Below are 18,550 nucleotides of genomic sequence, written 5' to 3' on the forward strand. Positions count from 1 at the left end.
TCTATCCCGCAGACGCGCCGCGAACTCGGTGAAGTCGAGTAAACGCATCGAAACAGAATCGGGCGAAACTCGGTGTACGTAGACTTGAACATCCGATACTATTTAAGCGTCCGATTATGGTGTTTAATCCGTCGTAATTACTCTTATGTAACTTACGGAAATTGCGTTAATATTTGACGTATAAAATTTTGAGAATATTCAAATAATGTTTAGAATAATCTAGATTTCAAGCTTGATATTTTTATCAAAATTGAATATCACGACTGTAACGCTCGTCGAATTAGGATGACGAATTAATCGTCTCGATAAAAGTTTTATGACATCTGGCTTCAATGACTAACAGCTGATTTATTCAAGGGAGACGAATATGCCGTCGTATCGGAGACGAGATATTATTATAATTGCAAAGTGTAGAGAAACCAGACAGTTTTCGTGAATCGACCGAGCGTCGGTTTTAACAGGCACGTCCGAACGATTTTGATTTTAGGCAGTTTTATTGGTTACAGTGAGCAACAAAATTTAAAGGCTCGCGCGCATCTCTCGCAGGACGTGTATTCGCCAACGGTGAATCGCGCGGTGGCGTCTTTCGTGAGGAATTACGAGGAAGCTTAGTTCAATATTGACCCGAGCAAACGTGTAGCGAATATTATTACGCCATCTGCATAATTTCTGTATTCAGTCGGCGCTCCCTGAAACGCGTCTGTAATTACTTCGGTTGCCGTGAGGCCGTCGCCTCGTGAGGGTGGCGACATTGAGCGGCGGTTTCGTCGTCGGGCGAATAGGCGTTTGTATACGTTATGTAAATGCTATATACGAGGTAATTGGACGATATCGTGCGAATCCGAAAAGCTGAATTTCTCGTGGCTTCCGATTTTCTCGCCGGACCGCGTGTCGCGAACCCGCATCTATACCGAAATCTCGTACTTCCAGTTTGACACGTATGTGCTTTATAGCGAGCGAACACACAGTTCCTGTTTAATCCCACATAGATTTTGGTACAGTAAATCACTTTCGTATATACAACTACGTCAGCTGAGGGAGTTCAACTTCTGCACGAAAAGTATTCAAGATTTTACCGATATTGCATTGGATTGATATAACATATTTATTTATTATTACACATGAGCGAATTATTGATTAGATCATCCTATAATATTGTAAGAATTATTGTATAATATATGACGTATTTCGTGAGATTTGGAGAAAATATTCTTGAATCTAAAAAATATATTGTAATACTAATTCGTAAAATTTCCAATTAATTTTTTTATGCTTATTAAAATAAAAATAATGATTTTCTCTGAGAATTAAGTTCAGTTTTACATCACGCTTTTCTCATCTTTTCTCACATATTACGAATCATTTTGATAAATCTGAAACAAACAAAGATTTTATGGAAATGAATAAAACGAAATGATTTACTGTCTCATTCGGAATTCTCTCAGCGATGGCTACTACTACTATTGTACTTTTTTGACAGTTCAAAATTAACTCTCCATTCGCACATAACGGTTTCCTCTCGTGTATATAACATCGGATTCACGCGTCGAAATGCTGCATCGTCAATGGTTGAAGGTACATTCACTGTTACAATGGAGATCGTGAACATTTTAATTCATGAGCCGATGAATTAGTCATCACTTGCAAATGTATTCTGTCTGGGACCCCGAATAGGACCTTGAATAGTTGTTGCTATTCTTGCATAGTTTGTCATATTTTTTCATTATTTTTTCATATTTTTAATTGATTTATTAATAACGTTTGTAAAAAACTATACGTACAATTATTATATGTATATTTATTCAATATGCCAATTTTTATAACTTTCTTCGATATCGAAAAAGAAATAGAAAGTAAATATATTATGCGCGCATTGAATATTGAAACGCGAAATTTTCCGATGCAGGACCGATCGAACAAAATGAAGCTGAAACCCGCAATATTTGCACACCGTCTCTCGTTGCGCACGCGAGCGCGCGATCGGGCAAGGAGCGATTTCCGTCATACAAGAACGTCGGCGATCGGTCATACAGTACGAAAAGTGCGCTGATTGTGAATCGACCTGATTGCCCGAGTGCCGGCGGCGTTCAAACACGGACCACAAAGGCGGTAATACCGTGGCTGTGGCGTCCTCCCTAAAACGATTATCCACTCGACGGGCCCTCGCCGGGGGAGGGTTAGCCGTCTCGTAACGACGTATTGTGAGGACCTCTCGTTGTGAAAGGCCCGCCGGGACTTCCTACCTCCGATGCCGGAAAATCCTCCGGAGAGTATCCTTTCGAGAGCGGTGCTCCTTCGCTCTTCTGTCGCCATCCGCGATTCTCCCGCTCTTTATGAGAGGAGAACACGATCGACTTCTTCCGCGTACTTTTGCGAACGCGAGCAAATCCTCGCTTATCGGTGGAATCGCTGCCGATTCCAGAGTGTGTGTCGAGATCTGGGAACGTATCTCGCGGAGTGCTTTCAGGAATTGGGAGCTTTGTCCCGCTCCCGTAATGCCGAGAAGTAGACTGCGTCGAAGATAGTTGCTCTTTTTCGCTAAGTCTTATAGAGAAAAGTTCGGCTTAAGGGAGTTCTCGCCGCGCGACAAGTCGCTGCAAATTGCGAAGCATGCCCTTGAGAATGATGAAAGTTTGGTCTCAAAGCAAGGTCTTTGTTTCTTCTTGGTGGTGAACGTTTCGCGAATAAGGCCATTATGCGCCGAGTGAAAAGGGTGCTCTTATTTTTACGAGGAATGCCGTATTGTCATAGTCGTGACATGGAGGTAAGTATTATTATGCAATTAAGAAAATTAAAACAAAGTATGGAGCTTTGTTTTTAAGTTTGTATATTCAGTAAAAGATTAATTAAAAAAAGGAAGAGGTTGAAGATTTATCAAAATGCATTCAGCTATTTCCGATCAAGAGTCAAACGTCCCTTAGCAAATTATATTATACTCGTTCTCTCTACATTAAGTTTCTTCCTCGTCGCAATCGTGAAAGTTTGAAGAGACGCGCTTACTGTGTATGATACATAATTCTAAACTTAGATACAGATGCTCTGTGCCGGCATGTAACGCGGAAGTAAAATTCTGTCGAAGGGGTTGAAAGCGACTTGTTTTCCTGGAGCGCTGGTCGCCGCTTTGCATGTACGAGTATTCTATTACCTCGAGACTCATGCATTATAAGTAACGTCAACGTATCCCTAGATCGGATCCCTTTTCTTTGTTCGGTCTTACGTCGAAAAAGTTCACCATGCATACGTGCAACCGCAAGTGGTGAAAGCTTGGTGATATCTATTTTCATTTTGCAAAACATTTTTTCTTCGAATATATTGATGAACGTCGAAACGTTTAATCAATAAATTATTTTTTACGTATGACAAAAATATTCTTTTAAAAATTCAAGAGAAAGTGAAGAATATAAAAATTATAATTTTAATATGTGATCTTTAATAATTTTCTATTTCCTTTTTCTTTGTATTCCTTTTTAATTGTTATTTTTGTTGTAGCGCACTTCACGTAATTCATTTATTATCAAAGAGATATTTTCCGTTTATATTAATTAAATAAATTAATTTAAATGTTCAACATTGTCTAAACGTTCTCTTTCAGGTGAATCGATTTACATGGCATTAATAGTGATAATATAATTACACGAATCCTGCTAAACTATACGTACCATCCCACGATTATTTTCCTCGCTGATATCCATCAATTTCGCCGCAACCCAGGTTGTCCGATCACGCATTTTGACATTGCGATACCCGTGTATCGCGCGTTGTTTCGTCGAGACAGCTGCGACATGACCGTTTTGCGTGCGACGAACTTTCGACATGAATAACCGATGGCTAATGGGTATTTCGGCTTGCTCCGCGGTCGGTCCGTGGGGTCCTCTTAGCCCCTGTTGAATTAATAACAATTGCATTACAATTGCCCGCGCGTTTCCGAAACGGACGACATCGCCGCGAATGAACTATATACCGGGCCAAGTTCCTTATACCTCGTCACAACCGCACACATAAACACTTTCGTTGGGAGATATATAAGAGAACTCTAGGTTTTCTCTCGAGTTTGCGAAGACAACAGCTGCACGCTCGCTGAAATATTAAGAAGTTTCTACGCAAGAGGTAGATCCTACGGACAACCCTTTAGGAGGGATACAATCCATGAGAGAGATAGTAACGTTCCACCAACGGTTCCTCAACCCCGTGCATGCTCGATACGTATATACATACTGACGACGTTCTCTTGAACTGTATAAACGCGAAAGCGGCGTAAAAGATGGTCATCCGCTTGAAATGACATAATACGTGGCAGACGGCGCAACATTGTACCTACATATGTCGTATCAGTGAGAATAGCTCGAGGGTATATACATGTCTTTATATCTTGAAAAAAATATATCCAGAGAAACTACATTTTTCGAGTAAATTCAAAAATTTTCTTCTAAAATTACGGAAATAACAATTTTTATAGATAGATTTTTATACATTTTCGAAATAAGATTATCCTCGTGTAAATAAAATTTACACGATTCATTCTTATGTTAAATTTAAAAAGACAGCGAGGATGTCGATTTTTCGAGAAGTTTTATGAGACAAGAATATGAATGAAAGATGTTTATAGTATGATTGTGCACTCGCGCAGAAGAAATTAAATAAAGAATTGAGGTCTGTTCTTTATAGCTAATCGGCTTCACTAATTCAGAGCTCATCTCTTTTCCATATTGGAAGCAGAAAGATAAACTCTGAACTAGTGCAGCCAGTTCAGCTATAAAAAACAGACCTACTATTTTCGCGATGCATTATCTCCGGTCGATGATGCGCTCGCAGATGAAGCCATGGCAACCATTTATCATAGAGTATAACCAGGTTGTCAATCGATACTTATTTTTCAAGGGATAACTGCAATATCAATATAAAAATTTTGTACATATTTAATATAAAAGTTATATTAAATATTGCAACTTTCTCTTCAAAAATAAGTATTGATTGGCTGCCTGTCACATTGCCGTTCGCAGTCTAGGTATAATATAGAAATCTGTGGATGCATCCAAAATTGATATTTCGCGGCTCAATATCTTCGATTTGTTCGATTCGCACACAACTTGGCCAACTTGGTCTTTGTACGGTCTTGTCTGGCGCGCAGAGTTTATTTGTGAGCATACGTCACGGAACACACGCAACACACTGTCGCCGGTTTAACGATTAAATCGTCGGATGCGTCGTCGCGTTATCCGCGTATTCTGTCAATCGCATTGATCATCGCGCGACATATTTGGTGAAACGCGTTAAGCGTGTTTATCGTCCGGCGTTTAACGGCCGCAGCGCGGAAGCCAATTACGCGCGGTGTCTGTTTGCAAACGGGCAATATTCATTGTCACTGGTTTGCTAGCCGCGCGTAATCATATGTGACGCGACATTGTTTTTAATTACGCCCGCCGATTATCTCGTTATGCGAATTGTGATTTCCACTAAACGTCGCCCGACACAAACACGCGCGCCCCCGTAGATAGCCCATGTCATGATGCGGACAAAGATGGATAACAATGGTTACGGTGGGATCATTCGTATCGTTGCGCATTTGCATTCCAAAACGACCAATTAACGTCATTGATCCATGACTAATGACATATTTAGGGCTCTAAATTTACTTTCATTTCATTAAAAAAAAAAAATCTCATCTTTTTCTAAGAGTTATATATCGACATAAAAAACAGAGTTAATATTAAAATTGTTACTTCGATCTGTTCGTGATGATTTAGCTTATCTAATAATGATTTAGATAATTATAGCGATTCAATAAGCTTATGTGCATTTTAATTCTCTTCAAATAACTGCTAATAAATAATTGCCTTTGCCAGAGCGACGGCCACACGCGTTAATAATTCTAACGGCGCCTTATCTAAATATATTTATTATGATATATAATATGCTGTAAAACGCGAAACAAATACGTAATAATTTATATTCACGGGATTTAGTTTGGATATGACATAATATCTATGAAGAGCCTGCCTTGATAATAAATTTGCCTACTTTATTTCTTTAATCACCTTCATTAAGAATGGAGAATTTAACGCAAAAATTCTTTCTCACATACCGGCGCTCTATCGAAACATGCAAGATTAGCGATCGCGCGTGTGATTAATCGTCGCTGATAAAACGACTCGCACAGTAAGATGTAATATTCGTCTTTGGGATTAGAGTTTAACAAGGCTCAAGACAAAAAAATTTATTTATTGTATTAATTATTTCTAAATTTGTTAATATAAATGTTTTTATTTATTAAATCAAATTTTTTAAGTTTTTACAATATAGTGATCTTTTTTCTCATCTAATTTACACAAATATACATATTTTAGCTTTTTTTTGAAAACCAATAAACTGGACAAGATCAATAATAATCAATAATCTTGACAATATTAATCTTGCTATTGTCTTGATAATTAAATAAATATCTTATCCTGATCATGTCTCGAATTTCGAGACAATAACCAAGACTAATCTTGATATCTCGTACAACCGTATTTGGCCATCATTACTAACAGATATTTTCTTTATTTATTTCTATCCGTAATATCCGCGGGCAAACACAACAAGACGCGTCTCTTTTTTAATTACTCTACATTTTACTCCTTTCTTCTCCTATCACTCGTCGTTCTCGTCGTATGTGTTCTGTCATATCGCGGATACGTTTCTCTCTCCGCTTCATCCAGAACGGTACGGAACGAGCGCGTGGGTTCCTTTTTCCCGAGGGCGACATAAAGCCCGGGACAAATTGCTACGTGTGTTTACGTTAAATCGCTTAAGCGCTCTGCGCTTGCACGAAGGGATCGATTCTCTCGTAAAGGCAAGGAGATAACCATCTGCGAGTGAGGGCCATCGGCATAAGTCAAGCTTCGACGTCTCGGTGAACCGATATACATACACCTGAGTATAATGTATAATGACGGAATACACGACGTATAGATCCGGATTAAGGCCATTCGATGCTACAGCCTCTTTAATACCATGGGTATAGAGCAACTTAAACGTTATCGCGATATATGCCGAACTTGGATCGAGCACTAATGTGTACTTATATACTTTGTGTACACGTTAATCCTTTCTATAGGATATCATTAATTACGGTAAACGTTGCGGGGATCTTCCTATCTGGTTGAACGTCGCGAAATACCTAAAATAAATAAAGCGAAACGAAATTCCGTGGAAAGATGCTCGAATGCATTTTAATGTTTGTCAAGGTACGTTAGCTGTATCTGCAGAAAAGGCGATAGACCGATGGAAAAATATTTCTAAATTTGGTATCTCTATTTTTCTATCTGACAATAAGTGAGCTCAAAAATATAAAGGATTCATTTACGATATTCATTAAAAATATCTGTTACCTAACATCGTCTATAAAAAAATCTATATCGCACATAACGTTTTCATGCAAGATTTCTCCCGTAGAGAGTGCTGTGTCGCATCGTGTCGATGCGAGCACGTTCTAAACTCTCCGATCTATTTACACGAAGTAGCAACAAGGTATCGGTTTCCCGAATGTGTAACCAAGCGATTCGGAAACTCGTTTACCGTTACACCCACCTTCATACGAAGTCGTGAGGTTAAAGGGCCGTCGCCGCGACGACGAACTCGAACTCGTCCTCGCGGTTGGATGCGATTTCACGTTCGAGTGGATCGGTAGTGATCGACTCTGTAGGAAATGCCATATGTTCCCGCAAGGATCCTCTTCTAGGACCCCTTCACCACCAAGCGGATGCTCGAGTGATATCCATTCGATTCTTACCAAAGGATCTCGACGGTAGACGAGGTGCGATAACAATGACCTCGAGGCTAACAGCGCTGGCTTTACGACATGCCATGAATGAAGGGGTGTATGAATATTGAATCGTCAAGGAACGGACGTATCGACGTTTCGAACACAACAATGCGTTCCCCGACGAGCCAATAAGTACTCGACTTTATTCGAGAAGATGTCCTGGACAAATGGGATCTTAGTTAAGAAATAAATGACCCTCAATCATGCTTTCATCCCCGACTTCGATCGTTGTCGATTGTGTCATCGATGTTCCGATATTACTTTTCACGATCGCTTTCTTTAACATCGTGAAAATTAATTATATATATTTTTCTCGCATATATATAATATATTTCACATTTCAAATTATATCAAATTTAATCTAAAATATATATAAGCTAAAATATTTTTTAAAGAAATACAGATTTAATTTGCTATAATTACTTTAATATAATATTTGATATAATTTGAAAAAATATATTTCTTTAAAATATATCCACAACAACAATCGTTTAATTCTTATTATTTTTACTCGTAATTTAATATGCCAATAAACATGTTAAGAAAATTAAACGACTTCCTTTCATGAAAGCGGATATAAGACTCAGACGGATATGTGTGCATATATCGAGAGATCTGTCGATCATCGTTGAGCGCGAAAGGAGAACATTCGCGGAAGAAAGCGCAGCCTCCGGCATCGCAAGCACCACCACCACTATCACCGTCATCGTCGTCGTCGTTGCCGCCGCCGCAAATACCGCCACCATTGGCAGCAGCAGCAGCAGCAGCAGCAGCAGCAACACCCCCGACGACAAGGGGATGAAGAAGAGCGTTGGTGTCGAAGTGAGACGTATATATATGTATATATAGAGGTGCGCGCACGTCGGCAAGTTCAGTCGTCCACCGCGTGCCGACCCGCGAGCATCGCGCAGCCACCCTCCCTTAACGAATTCCTCGTTTCCCCCGTTTCGCTCGCTGTCGTGTACGAGGGGTTCTAGGCCGGTCACGTGTCCCCCCTTTCGCACGCTCGAACGCGAGTGCAACCATGCAAGTGCGAGGCACCCTCGTTCAGATTCGTCATATAGCCTTCGAGATGAGCCGCGACTAATTATCGATGATATTTTTCCAAGAGACGGATCTCTTTTTGCAAATTGAAAAATTTGAATGCACAGTTATAAATATGACGCCCGATCGTTGGATCTGCCATATGAATTTCGCGTGCGACCAACAATCGATCGGGATTGCTTCCATTGCTCGATCAATGGTAAATTCGATTTGTCCTGATACACGAGTCATCGGTGATAACGCGCGACTGATTGTGAGCATTGAGGATATTTATTAAAATCGTACGAGATATTAAATGAAATTTGACAGAATAATTATTAAGGTGATGAAGTTAAAATCGTATGAGAGTGATAAGAAGCGAGACGCTAGTAAGACGTATCAGCGTAGAGCATGAAATTTGTTGTGCCCAATTTGTCTAAGTGGCATCGAATAAAACGGCGTCGGTTTGAGTGAAATGTGAGGTAACGATGGAGCTGAGGATCAGTATTCTTCTTTTAACGCTTCTTCGCCTTGCCAGTACGCTCGAAAGTAAGTAACGAAGTAAATAAATAAGTAGATTTATGTTTGACAATGTCTTTTTTAATTATCTTAAAAATGTTAAGATTTTTTTTAATTAACTTGAATATTTGCGTAATATACAACTGCATCTCGCATGTTGATTATTTGAAATGAAATGTAATATCGCATTCGTTAAAAATTTTTATACGCATCATGTTATATTGTTGAGCGCACCAAGGAAAAATCGATCTAAATACCAATAATTATTATTGCAACGCCGGGCGCTTCCGCGACGACTGAAAATTCATTTCGACTCGCTTCCGGCCGACGTGCATATAGTCGTTCGAATCGCGGCGTAAATTTACGCCACGCGTTCTTCGCGAAAGCCCCTCGTTACGGATCGTGACATGTTTTCTCATGAGCGTGACAGCGGGGGTATAATCATCGTCCGCCGGTGCTTGGCTTACTGCGACGAGTGAAAAAAGAGAGGCGCAGTCGTTTCGGGGTGTAATAAAGTTCCTGCGGGGACTTAGAAGCGGGACGGCGAACACGAAGCGTAAAGTCCGCGAGATGTAAGCGTTGAGCGTGGGGTTGATACGCGCGATGTAAAATCCGCTACGTATCGTTAAGCTCGTTCTACATCGTATCCGGCTCGACGTCTAAATATATCGCGTCGCGAGAACGCTGTGTCTTCGGATAGCGATAGACTTTCAGGAAAAGACGAGTGGAAATATACCTTCGACACGTTATCGGATCCGGTAATGCACCATTAGTAATCCGATAACACCGTCACCACGCATCGCCGTTTCTCTTTATCGTGGTGACGCGACTTTAATCCTCCCCCTTTCTCCCCGATGGACCAAGAGCGAGCCCCGCGGCGACGATTTAATTCAATCGATTCGATATGAAAAATTTGGGAACGTATGGATAATGGTGTCGGGAGGGATTACGCTAACGGGTCTATCGGATTAGCGGAATGAATCGCGTTGGGATTATCGATTTTTTTCCGCTCGCGCAAAAGAGGATAAGCGTATGCTGCGCTGCTCGCTAGGTACGAAGGAAGAGGATGACGCAGAGGAGGATGACGAGGAGAGTTATCCTGTCGAAGATTATGATTACGGTGACTACGAGAGCGCGACTATAACGAGCGATACCGATCTCATCGCTGGCGGTTTCCTGCCGATTTTCTTGGCGGAGCCCGTCGACACGTTTGTCGTCAAAGGGAAACCGGCGACGTTGCACTGTCGCGCCGCGCACGCTCTTCAGGTAATGCATTGCGCTTGTTCATAATTACTATTATAATTCCTACCTCTTTACATTACGTTTTGTATGAAGATTTCTTGCTTTATTACGTACATATTTTCTCGTTATTCGTATTACAACTTACTCTTTTATATTACACGTTATTCATAAAAGTATTATTCTCATACAATGCTTCTTAGGACTTTTCGCAGAATGCTTTTGTCTTTATTTCCTTCTTGGTTCGAGTTTTCGAGCTCTCTCTCTCTCTCTCTCTCTCTCCTCTCTCCACGTTCTTATTACCCACTTAGCCGCAATTTAACGAAGACAAGCTGTTTCTTTCATGGCACGCGAAACTGCACGCTCCACCACGCTCTTTTTTTCCGCAGGTGTATTTTCGCTGCAACGGCGACCGGGCCGAGCGTTCGCAGCAGCAGGATTTCGTCGACCCTCGTACTGGAACGAGGGTCGTCGAGGTCGAGTTGAACGTGACGAGGAACGAGGTCGAGGAGTACTTCGGGAAAGAGAGATTCAAGTGCGAGTGCGTGGCATGGTCGGGACCAGGTCAAATTCGAGGGCAACCCGCTACGGTTGAGGTCGCCTGTAAGTAGAGAGTCCTCCACTGTGTGTGTGTGTGTGTCTATCTCTCTCTCTCTCTCTCTCCCTGCTATCCTATATTTATTCCCTGTCCTCTCCCTCGGTTCCCTTTGAATTATTCTTCACCGGCGCAACGAAAGGATTTTCTTTTTCTCGTTGCGGTAATGACCATGCGCCGCTCGTTCCCGCGTTACACGACGTGCTTTAACTCAGGAGATTACGTCACTTTCACTCGCGCTAATATGAGGGGAAGTACGAAGCCCTTGAACGGACAATAATAATAACTATTTCAAAGAACGTTCTCATAATTTAGGCGAGCTAATTCGTATTGTAAAAATAAATTATTATAAGATTATTATATTTGTAGAGATATTGTAATATATAATTATATTTGTCGATATTCTTTTTCTATATAATTGCACCTGCGTGTAAAGAGAAATTCCAGAAACGTCTCATGCAAATTATTTACGTTTCGTTAAATGTGTTAGTTATTTAGTAACTTTATTAATATGATATTTTTGTAATTCGTTTAAAGTTTTTGACGCTCGCGCGTACGTGACGCTCGATGTAAAGTTTATCTTCACATTTTGCAATGAGCTGGAAGATGCAACAAATTAAAGCAACAGAGCGAGCGCGATTAGGTTTTCATCAAGTGTCCTGTGACGCGCAAATCGAATACAAAATCCAATCGATATTCTATTGAAAACGAACGACAGGCGCGTAAGCCTCGGAATAGCGTTGCGTTTCTTTTTTTTCAAAGAGGAAACGAGGGACAATCTCTGTCATTTAATGCAGAACACTCGTCGGTTATCAAAGCTAAAATAAAGTCGCATATACATCGCGATAAGCTGTATGAAAAGTGTATTTTGGTATTTCGCGTATTGAATTCCAATAACGATACGCGATTGCATTGGGAGTGTGTGGTGCGGGCGCCTCGTAAAAGGTGTAGGGCAAGAGCAATTTTCATTTAGACATTTCGAGTCGCACTATCCCGCGCAAATAAGCGTGGCAAACAGGATACAAAATTAAATCGATATTTGCGTTCAAACAGAAAGCAGACGCGCTTTCGAAATTGAATCCATGATGTCGATCGAATCGATGTGTACGCGATTTGCCGTAGAACGATTCTCTGCACAACAATCTTATTCTACTTTCGAATAAACGAAGCGCAGGCGATTAATTACACGCGCGTGTTTAACGTTTAAATATTTTGCGCTCATATAAAATACATTTGCGCGGACGACGACAATTACGAAGAAAATGAATTGCGTGGACATTAAACGATCGTAATTGCTATTTGAGGATACCAGAGTTCGAAATAGAAGTTTATTACTCATAAATGATCGCGAAGTAAAAATAACTTTCGCGTTGAGTCATTCGTACGCGAGTCTATGTGAATGGAAAAAAAATTTTTAAATTTTTCGAAAAGAAGCGTGAATTAAAGTGACGTATTAAAATTGTGTTTGACTTATGACATATGACGCGAGAAAATCTTAAAGCCACAAAGGCAACACGAATGCATTTGAATTGATGCATCTGTAGATGGTCCATAACGTGGACTTTGTGATGCCGGACGTATCATTTATCAGTCCGGTCTACATACCGTGGCATAGAATTCTTCCACGTTCTAAAGCGCATCGCAACCGTTGCATCGCAGCACTACTATAACGTCGAGCTTCGGCCGATGCTTATGCTCTTCAGCGAGAGCGATATGAAAGCCTCGCTTTTTGCGCGCGGACGTGGCGTGGCAAATAATGCCGCGACGGATAGCCCACGTTGAACGAATGACCGCCGTTATGCATTCCGTGGTTCTCGCGCCGCAAATCTTTTTCCGCCTTTCCGATGGCAAAATCGTAAAAGCCCTTTCGCGTTTGTACGCGACCCCCTAATATCGCTGAGTACCACTCTTTCCTTCTTTATTTCTCGTTCGTCGTCCCGACGTCCTCTCGAGCGCGTTTCCCGAGCGAATATTAAAAAACTGCCTCTGGTATCGCGACCGATGTATAGATCTGAAGAAGCACTTCCTGTCGCCGCCGTACTCGTTGTCGGTGGAAGTCGGCCGTAACGCGGAATTACGATGTTCGCCACCTTTGGGTGTACCGACGCCGAAGGTATATTGGTTGAGGAACGGTTCGCCTCTCGAAACAACGGCCGCCGGCGTCGCTTCCGCCTCTTCCGACGCGGATCCCAACGAGGTATCCGCGTCCGGCTTCGTGCAATCCGCCGACGGACATTTACTCCTCGGAGAGGCCGAATTGAGGCATCAAGGGAACTATTCGTGCGTCGCCGAGAACCTCGCTGCGAGGAGAGTCAGCGAACCGGCGGTGCTCACCATTTACGGTGAGCAATCTTCCTTTTATTCATCTATGTAAATCGCAAAACGGATGCGATTTAAAAATGCTTGGTGATTAAGAAGTAATACTAGATAGAGATACTAAAGAGAATTTATGATTTTATCAGCTTATATTATATATAAAGTTAATCTTTTCTTTATTCTCTATTTATTATATTGTTATATATATATATATATTTATCTTCTTATTTTACGCATTGCTAAAATTTCTTTCTTCTTATTTACATTTTATATTGTATTCTCAAGATAAGAATTGTATAGTCAATATCTACACCGCAGATTCATAGCTCTTTGTCACGAACTAAATTCGAAATCGATGCGCTTGCAGATTTCACGGTGATTAAACTTTGATTTTTTTATTTTTAATTGACGTTGCATTGGATAAGCAAATCATTCACGTCTTGGTCGTTTGAAGCCGCGGGGCATAACAAGATGTTATTTGTTCCCGTTTTAATTTCGTCGATATTTTTTTTTCTTTCTACCCGATCCATTCTCAGTGAACGGCGGGTGGTCGTCCTGGTCCGGGTGGTCAGAGTGCAGCGTTCGCTGCGGTAGAGGCGTACAAAAGAGGACAAGAACATGTACAAATCCTGTTCCAATCAACGGCGGTCAAACGTGCCCAGGGCCAGCCACACAAAGGGTAGAATGCAATCCTTCCTGCCCGGGTAGGTAAACTACAAAGACTCATTCACGCGGCACACGCAAAATAATATAGAGCAACGTCGCGTGAATTATTATAGAGTACGAATTAACAAACACACCCTATATTGAAATGTAGATAGAAACTAGACGTTTAAACGCTGTAAATATGTGTAGCCCGATCAAGATACGCGGGTACAGATGTATCTATTCTTTCGCTGGCTCGCAAATCAGATAATCGCAATTTAATCGAGATTTTCAACTTCACCCCGTTGCATACAGCGATTGACGGCAGATGGTCAACTTGGTCCTCGTGGTCCGTATGCGGTCCTGATTGTTCGAGGGTAAGAAGGAGATCCTGCAACGACCCCCCGGCGAGCAACGGCGGTCGTCCCTGTCAAGGCAAGGACGTCATCGTCGAGTCCTGCTCCACGGATCGATGTAACGGTGAGCTCCAGCCGAGTTTCTGTTTCTTATTGTTCTTCGTGACCCGCGTTCGATGCTTTATCTGGGACAAGCGTTCTTTTAATCGCCCCGCATTCGATTGCTATTCGTAAAACTTGATGACTTTGCATGCGCGATGATTCATCGATAAAATGCTTAAATTGAGATATTTTCAAAGATGTCCCAAAGTGATTAATTCTTCTAAATCTCGTAAACTCGATGTAAACTCTTTCTTGATGTGAAATTATGTGTTATACTTTTATCATATAAATTAGAGACTGAAATATTTCCTTCCTTGTTATACGTAGCACTCGGACAAGATGGTCCAAGAGTATTCAAAGAAGGTAAAAAAACACGATTGAATGATTTTTGACAAGACTTTCATTTCCCAAAGAGAAAAAATATTTTTTTCTTCTAGCGACTAGAGCAGTCGATTACAGAAACATTCTCGCACTGTGGATTACTTTAAGCTTAGCCGCGATAATTTTGGCGGTAACGACAATTTTCTTCGTTCGTCTAATGCGCCGAAAAGAAAGAATGGAAGCGTTATATGGTGTTGCGAGATTAGACTTCCGTCGTCCGGGTGATCTCGCAAAATCAGTCGTTTCTAAGAACGAACGCTCCGTCTTGGCTAGCGATAGACGTCTCGAACATGTAATCGATGAATCGAACGCCGTCAGATTACCCAGGTATATATATATATATATATATATATATTTCTGATCAAGATAACAAGGTACACGATACATAAATCCGATTACATCTACATAATTTTACGACGCGCTGACGCAATGTGCAGATCTTGTTCCGAGCATCATTATGATGTTCCACAATTGTCATTACCGTCGACAACGAGACCATCGCCGAGTTCCTCCGTAACTAGGTCTTCTTGCAAGAATTCTCAACGAGGACGCGGCATGTCGGATAACGAGGAGGGACGATCTTCTCGTAAGAAATTCTTATAAATTTGAGAACACAAGAACTCGTTATGTAATCAGTTTCGATAAATCTATTCTTTTGCAAAATAATTCTGCAAACAAATAACTCGGATCTCTTACTCAATCAAAGTTGAAAAATTAATACGTCATCAAAATGTCCAATAAATTTAAATACACTTCTCCTTTCCGCGTGCACAGATGAATACTTTCTTCATCTATGGCAAATTATATTTATATGATCTCAGGCTCGACATATCAAGCGAATCCAGAAAGCACGAACGAAGACGATGACGAACAGGACGACGATGAAAGGCCAGACGAGAACGAGCGATCCGCGTCGGATGACGGTAGTGGCTTTATCGTGAAAGCCATAATCGATGAGCAAGGTGCTCTCCTGGTCGTACCCGAAGTCGGCGTTTCGATGTCTGTGCCGGAAGGTGCGATCCCACGCGGTCGTCGACATAGTTTACATCTCGCTGTTCTGGGAGAAAATTGCTTCAGACCGAATCTTCCACCTGGACTCACCTTGTTATCCGCTGTGGTGGCATGTGGACCCGCAGGTATCGATCTCGTGAAGCCTGTGATCCTTCAGTTCGAGCATTGCGCCGAATTGAGAACCGGAAACTGGGAGCTGAGTCTGTGGTCCGCAGAGATCGATCTAGAGACTCGCTCAAACAACTCGACGAGCTCATCGATGAGTTCGAGCGCTTCGACTTCTGTGACAACGTGGCGCAAGATACTGATGCTCGGCGGTGATCCAACGAATATGCCTGGCCAACCATTCGCGCAACTCGATCATGCCGGTGTGTTCCTTGTTACGGAAACACCCAGTGTTTACGCAGTCGCTGGAGAAAATTCAGTAGTCGCGCCTGGATTGGCAGTGAAGCGGCTCTGCGTAGCGGTTTTCCTGTCTCGCGAACGCGATCACGTCAGATGCCGCGTATTCGAAGACACTAAAGCGTCATTCAAGCTCGTAAGCGAACAGGTGAGTTCGAAATATGTATTTAAAATTTGCATGTCTATCATAAATATGGTATGTGTATATAGAGATTGCAGTTATAGTTCGTATAGGGAATCTTCTTTCGCGTTTGTCATGTCGAGTTGTGTTCTTTTCGCAGGAATGTCGTTTAGGTAGCACTCACATCGATCATGGTACCCTCGGATTTCGTGCAAGTGGCACTTCGCTTCGTATCGATCTCGAAGACAGAGAGAGCGGTTTTGCCGAACGATTGGAAGTACCTTACCGGCGTATTTGGGCATCCTCGAGGATCAGTATCCGGCTTTCTTTTAGAATAGAAAAAATTGTCGGCGAGCTCAGACTCGGCTTCGAGCTTCGTGCTTGTCAACGTGGTTTTGAAGATCAATGCTTGCTGCTTAGGATCGATCTTGATTTTGTAAAAAGGAATAACATGAGTGGAAAGAGGAATGCCAATAAGACGGAATCCTCGGTTGTCTTACGAACGAAAAATTCCGCAAGATCCACGGAATCCGTTGTACCGAGACCCTTTAGGTATTTATTACATTTATTTTTAATTTAAAAGAGATCAAAATTGATAGATATAACGAAACCAATGAAATTTTATTTCGATTCGCTGTAGATTTTCCAAGACGCTTAGAAAGCAACTATGCCAATGTCTAGATCCGCCAAGCGTACGCGGAAATGATTGGCGGATGCTGGCTCAGAGACTACAAGTAGATCGGTGAGTTTTAAAATAATCTTTTGCAATCTATCTTTCTTTTGCGGATTTGCGAGATAAATTTACACCGGCGTAACATTTTAACAGATATGTCGACTATTTTGCGACGAAGGCGAGTCCAACGGAACATATTTTGGACTTATGGGAAGCCAGACATCGCGAAGCTACGGCTCTAGCAGATTTATTAAACCATTTAAGACTGATGGGACGCGTTGACGCGGCTAACGTACTAGAGAGTCGTCTGGGGCCATGGATCTAAGAGATTATAAAAAACTTACACTGCCACAAATAAACGATATCCAAATTTATAACGCGAGAGACAAAAGTTTTGTAAATAGAATAGTCATTATATGATATATTAACAAAATGGACGTAGAATTATGTTGTATAAATATTGGTCATATTTGTACATAAAAGTCCTTTACAACAAATACTTATATGTCATGCAATATTTTTTCACATCCTCATTGTATGATCCTCTTTACCCGTAAATTAAAAGAATCGTCATTATTTCATCGTAATTATTAAGTCTTTATTTTTATTAAATAAAAAAATGGAAATATATTGTTAAAAAATTTTAGTTGAATAAATCAAATTTTATTGATAACGTTTCTGTCGACGAAAACATATATATTTTACAAAGAAAGCTCTTTGTAATATTATTATATATTTTTGAGAACAACTAGATATATTTTTTTAATTATTTAATAAATTTTTTTTCTTTTACATTAGTTTCTTTTTCTTATAATCGATTTATTATTATTATTATTATTATTAAAATTAATATTAATAACAATTCATTTCTATATTCATTAATTCCAACTAATTGCATTCGATAATCAATGCAAATTCCATCTAATGAAACGGTCTTTAACAAACGATATGACGGAGCGCTCGAGAAGATCGGAAATTACAGATGATATTCATAGTCGCATATGCCCAATTTGCACCTGAATGCCAATCGTCGTCAGGTATCCGGCGATCATCGAGCAAAATCAAACGGAAGGCGGAAGTCCGTTAGAGGATCCAGTTGTGGATAGGCGGGTATTTAGATGCCATTTAGACGTATCGTATCGCGACGCAAGCATTCGAGGAAGGCTCCCAGGTATCGTGTCTTGGACCAGGGATGCATAGGATGCTCGAAACAATGGGCATTATCCCGTCTCCGTATAGGGGTAAGGGTCGAGAGGTTCGGCAAGGTATCGGTATGCAAGTACGAATGGCAGAGCCAGCAGCCCCCATATAGGTATGTACGTATCTCTCTGCTTTCTCTACCATCTCCCTTCCGCCATTGGTT

At 41.1% G+C, this 18,550-nt stretch overlaps 1 protein-coding gene across 3 annotated transcripts; it reads left to right on the forward strand.

Moving 5' to 3' along the window:
- The first annotated feature begins 8,692 nt into the window (after positions 1-8,692).
- Positions 8,693-17,641, forward strand: LOC138938261 (netrin receptor UNC5C). 3 transcript variants are annotated; one of them, XM_070305110.1, is made up of 13 exons: positions 8,693-9,376; positions 10,398-10,612; positions 10,975-11,188; positions 13,190-13,522; positions 14,033-14,200; positions 14,457-14,621; positions 14,927-14,962; positions 15,037-15,307; positions 15,418-15,566; positions 15,802-16,541; positions 16,675-17,066; positions 17,155-17,256; positions 17,341-17,641. In XM_070305110.1, the coding sequence occupies exons 1-13, from the start codon at positions 9,316-9,318 to the stop codon at positions 17,510-17,512; spliced, it is 3,018 nt and encodes a 1,005-aa protein (XP_070161211.1). In that variant the 5' UTR covers positions 8,693-9,315; the 3' UTR covers positions 17,513-17,641. The 3 variants fall into 3 exon arrangements, with proteins under 3 accessions (XP_070161211.1, XP_070161212.1, XP_070161213.1); XM_070305111.1 differs by lacking the exon at positions 14,927-14,962; XM_070305112.1 differs by lacking the exons at positions 14,927-14,962; positions 15,037-15,307; positions 15,418-15,566.
- The last annotated feature ends 909 nt before the right edge of the window (positions 17,642-18,550 follow it).

Source organism: Polyergus mexicanus, unplaced genomic scaffold, assembly GCF_030449975.1.
Source record: "Polyergus mexicanus isolate NDT 795.1 unplaced genomic scaffold, iyPolMexi1.0 SCAF_12, whole genome shotgun sequence".
In the NCBI taxonomy this organism is placed as follows: Eukaryota; Metazoa; Arthropoda; class Insecta; order Hymenoptera; family Formicidae; genus Polyergus; species Polyergus mexicanus.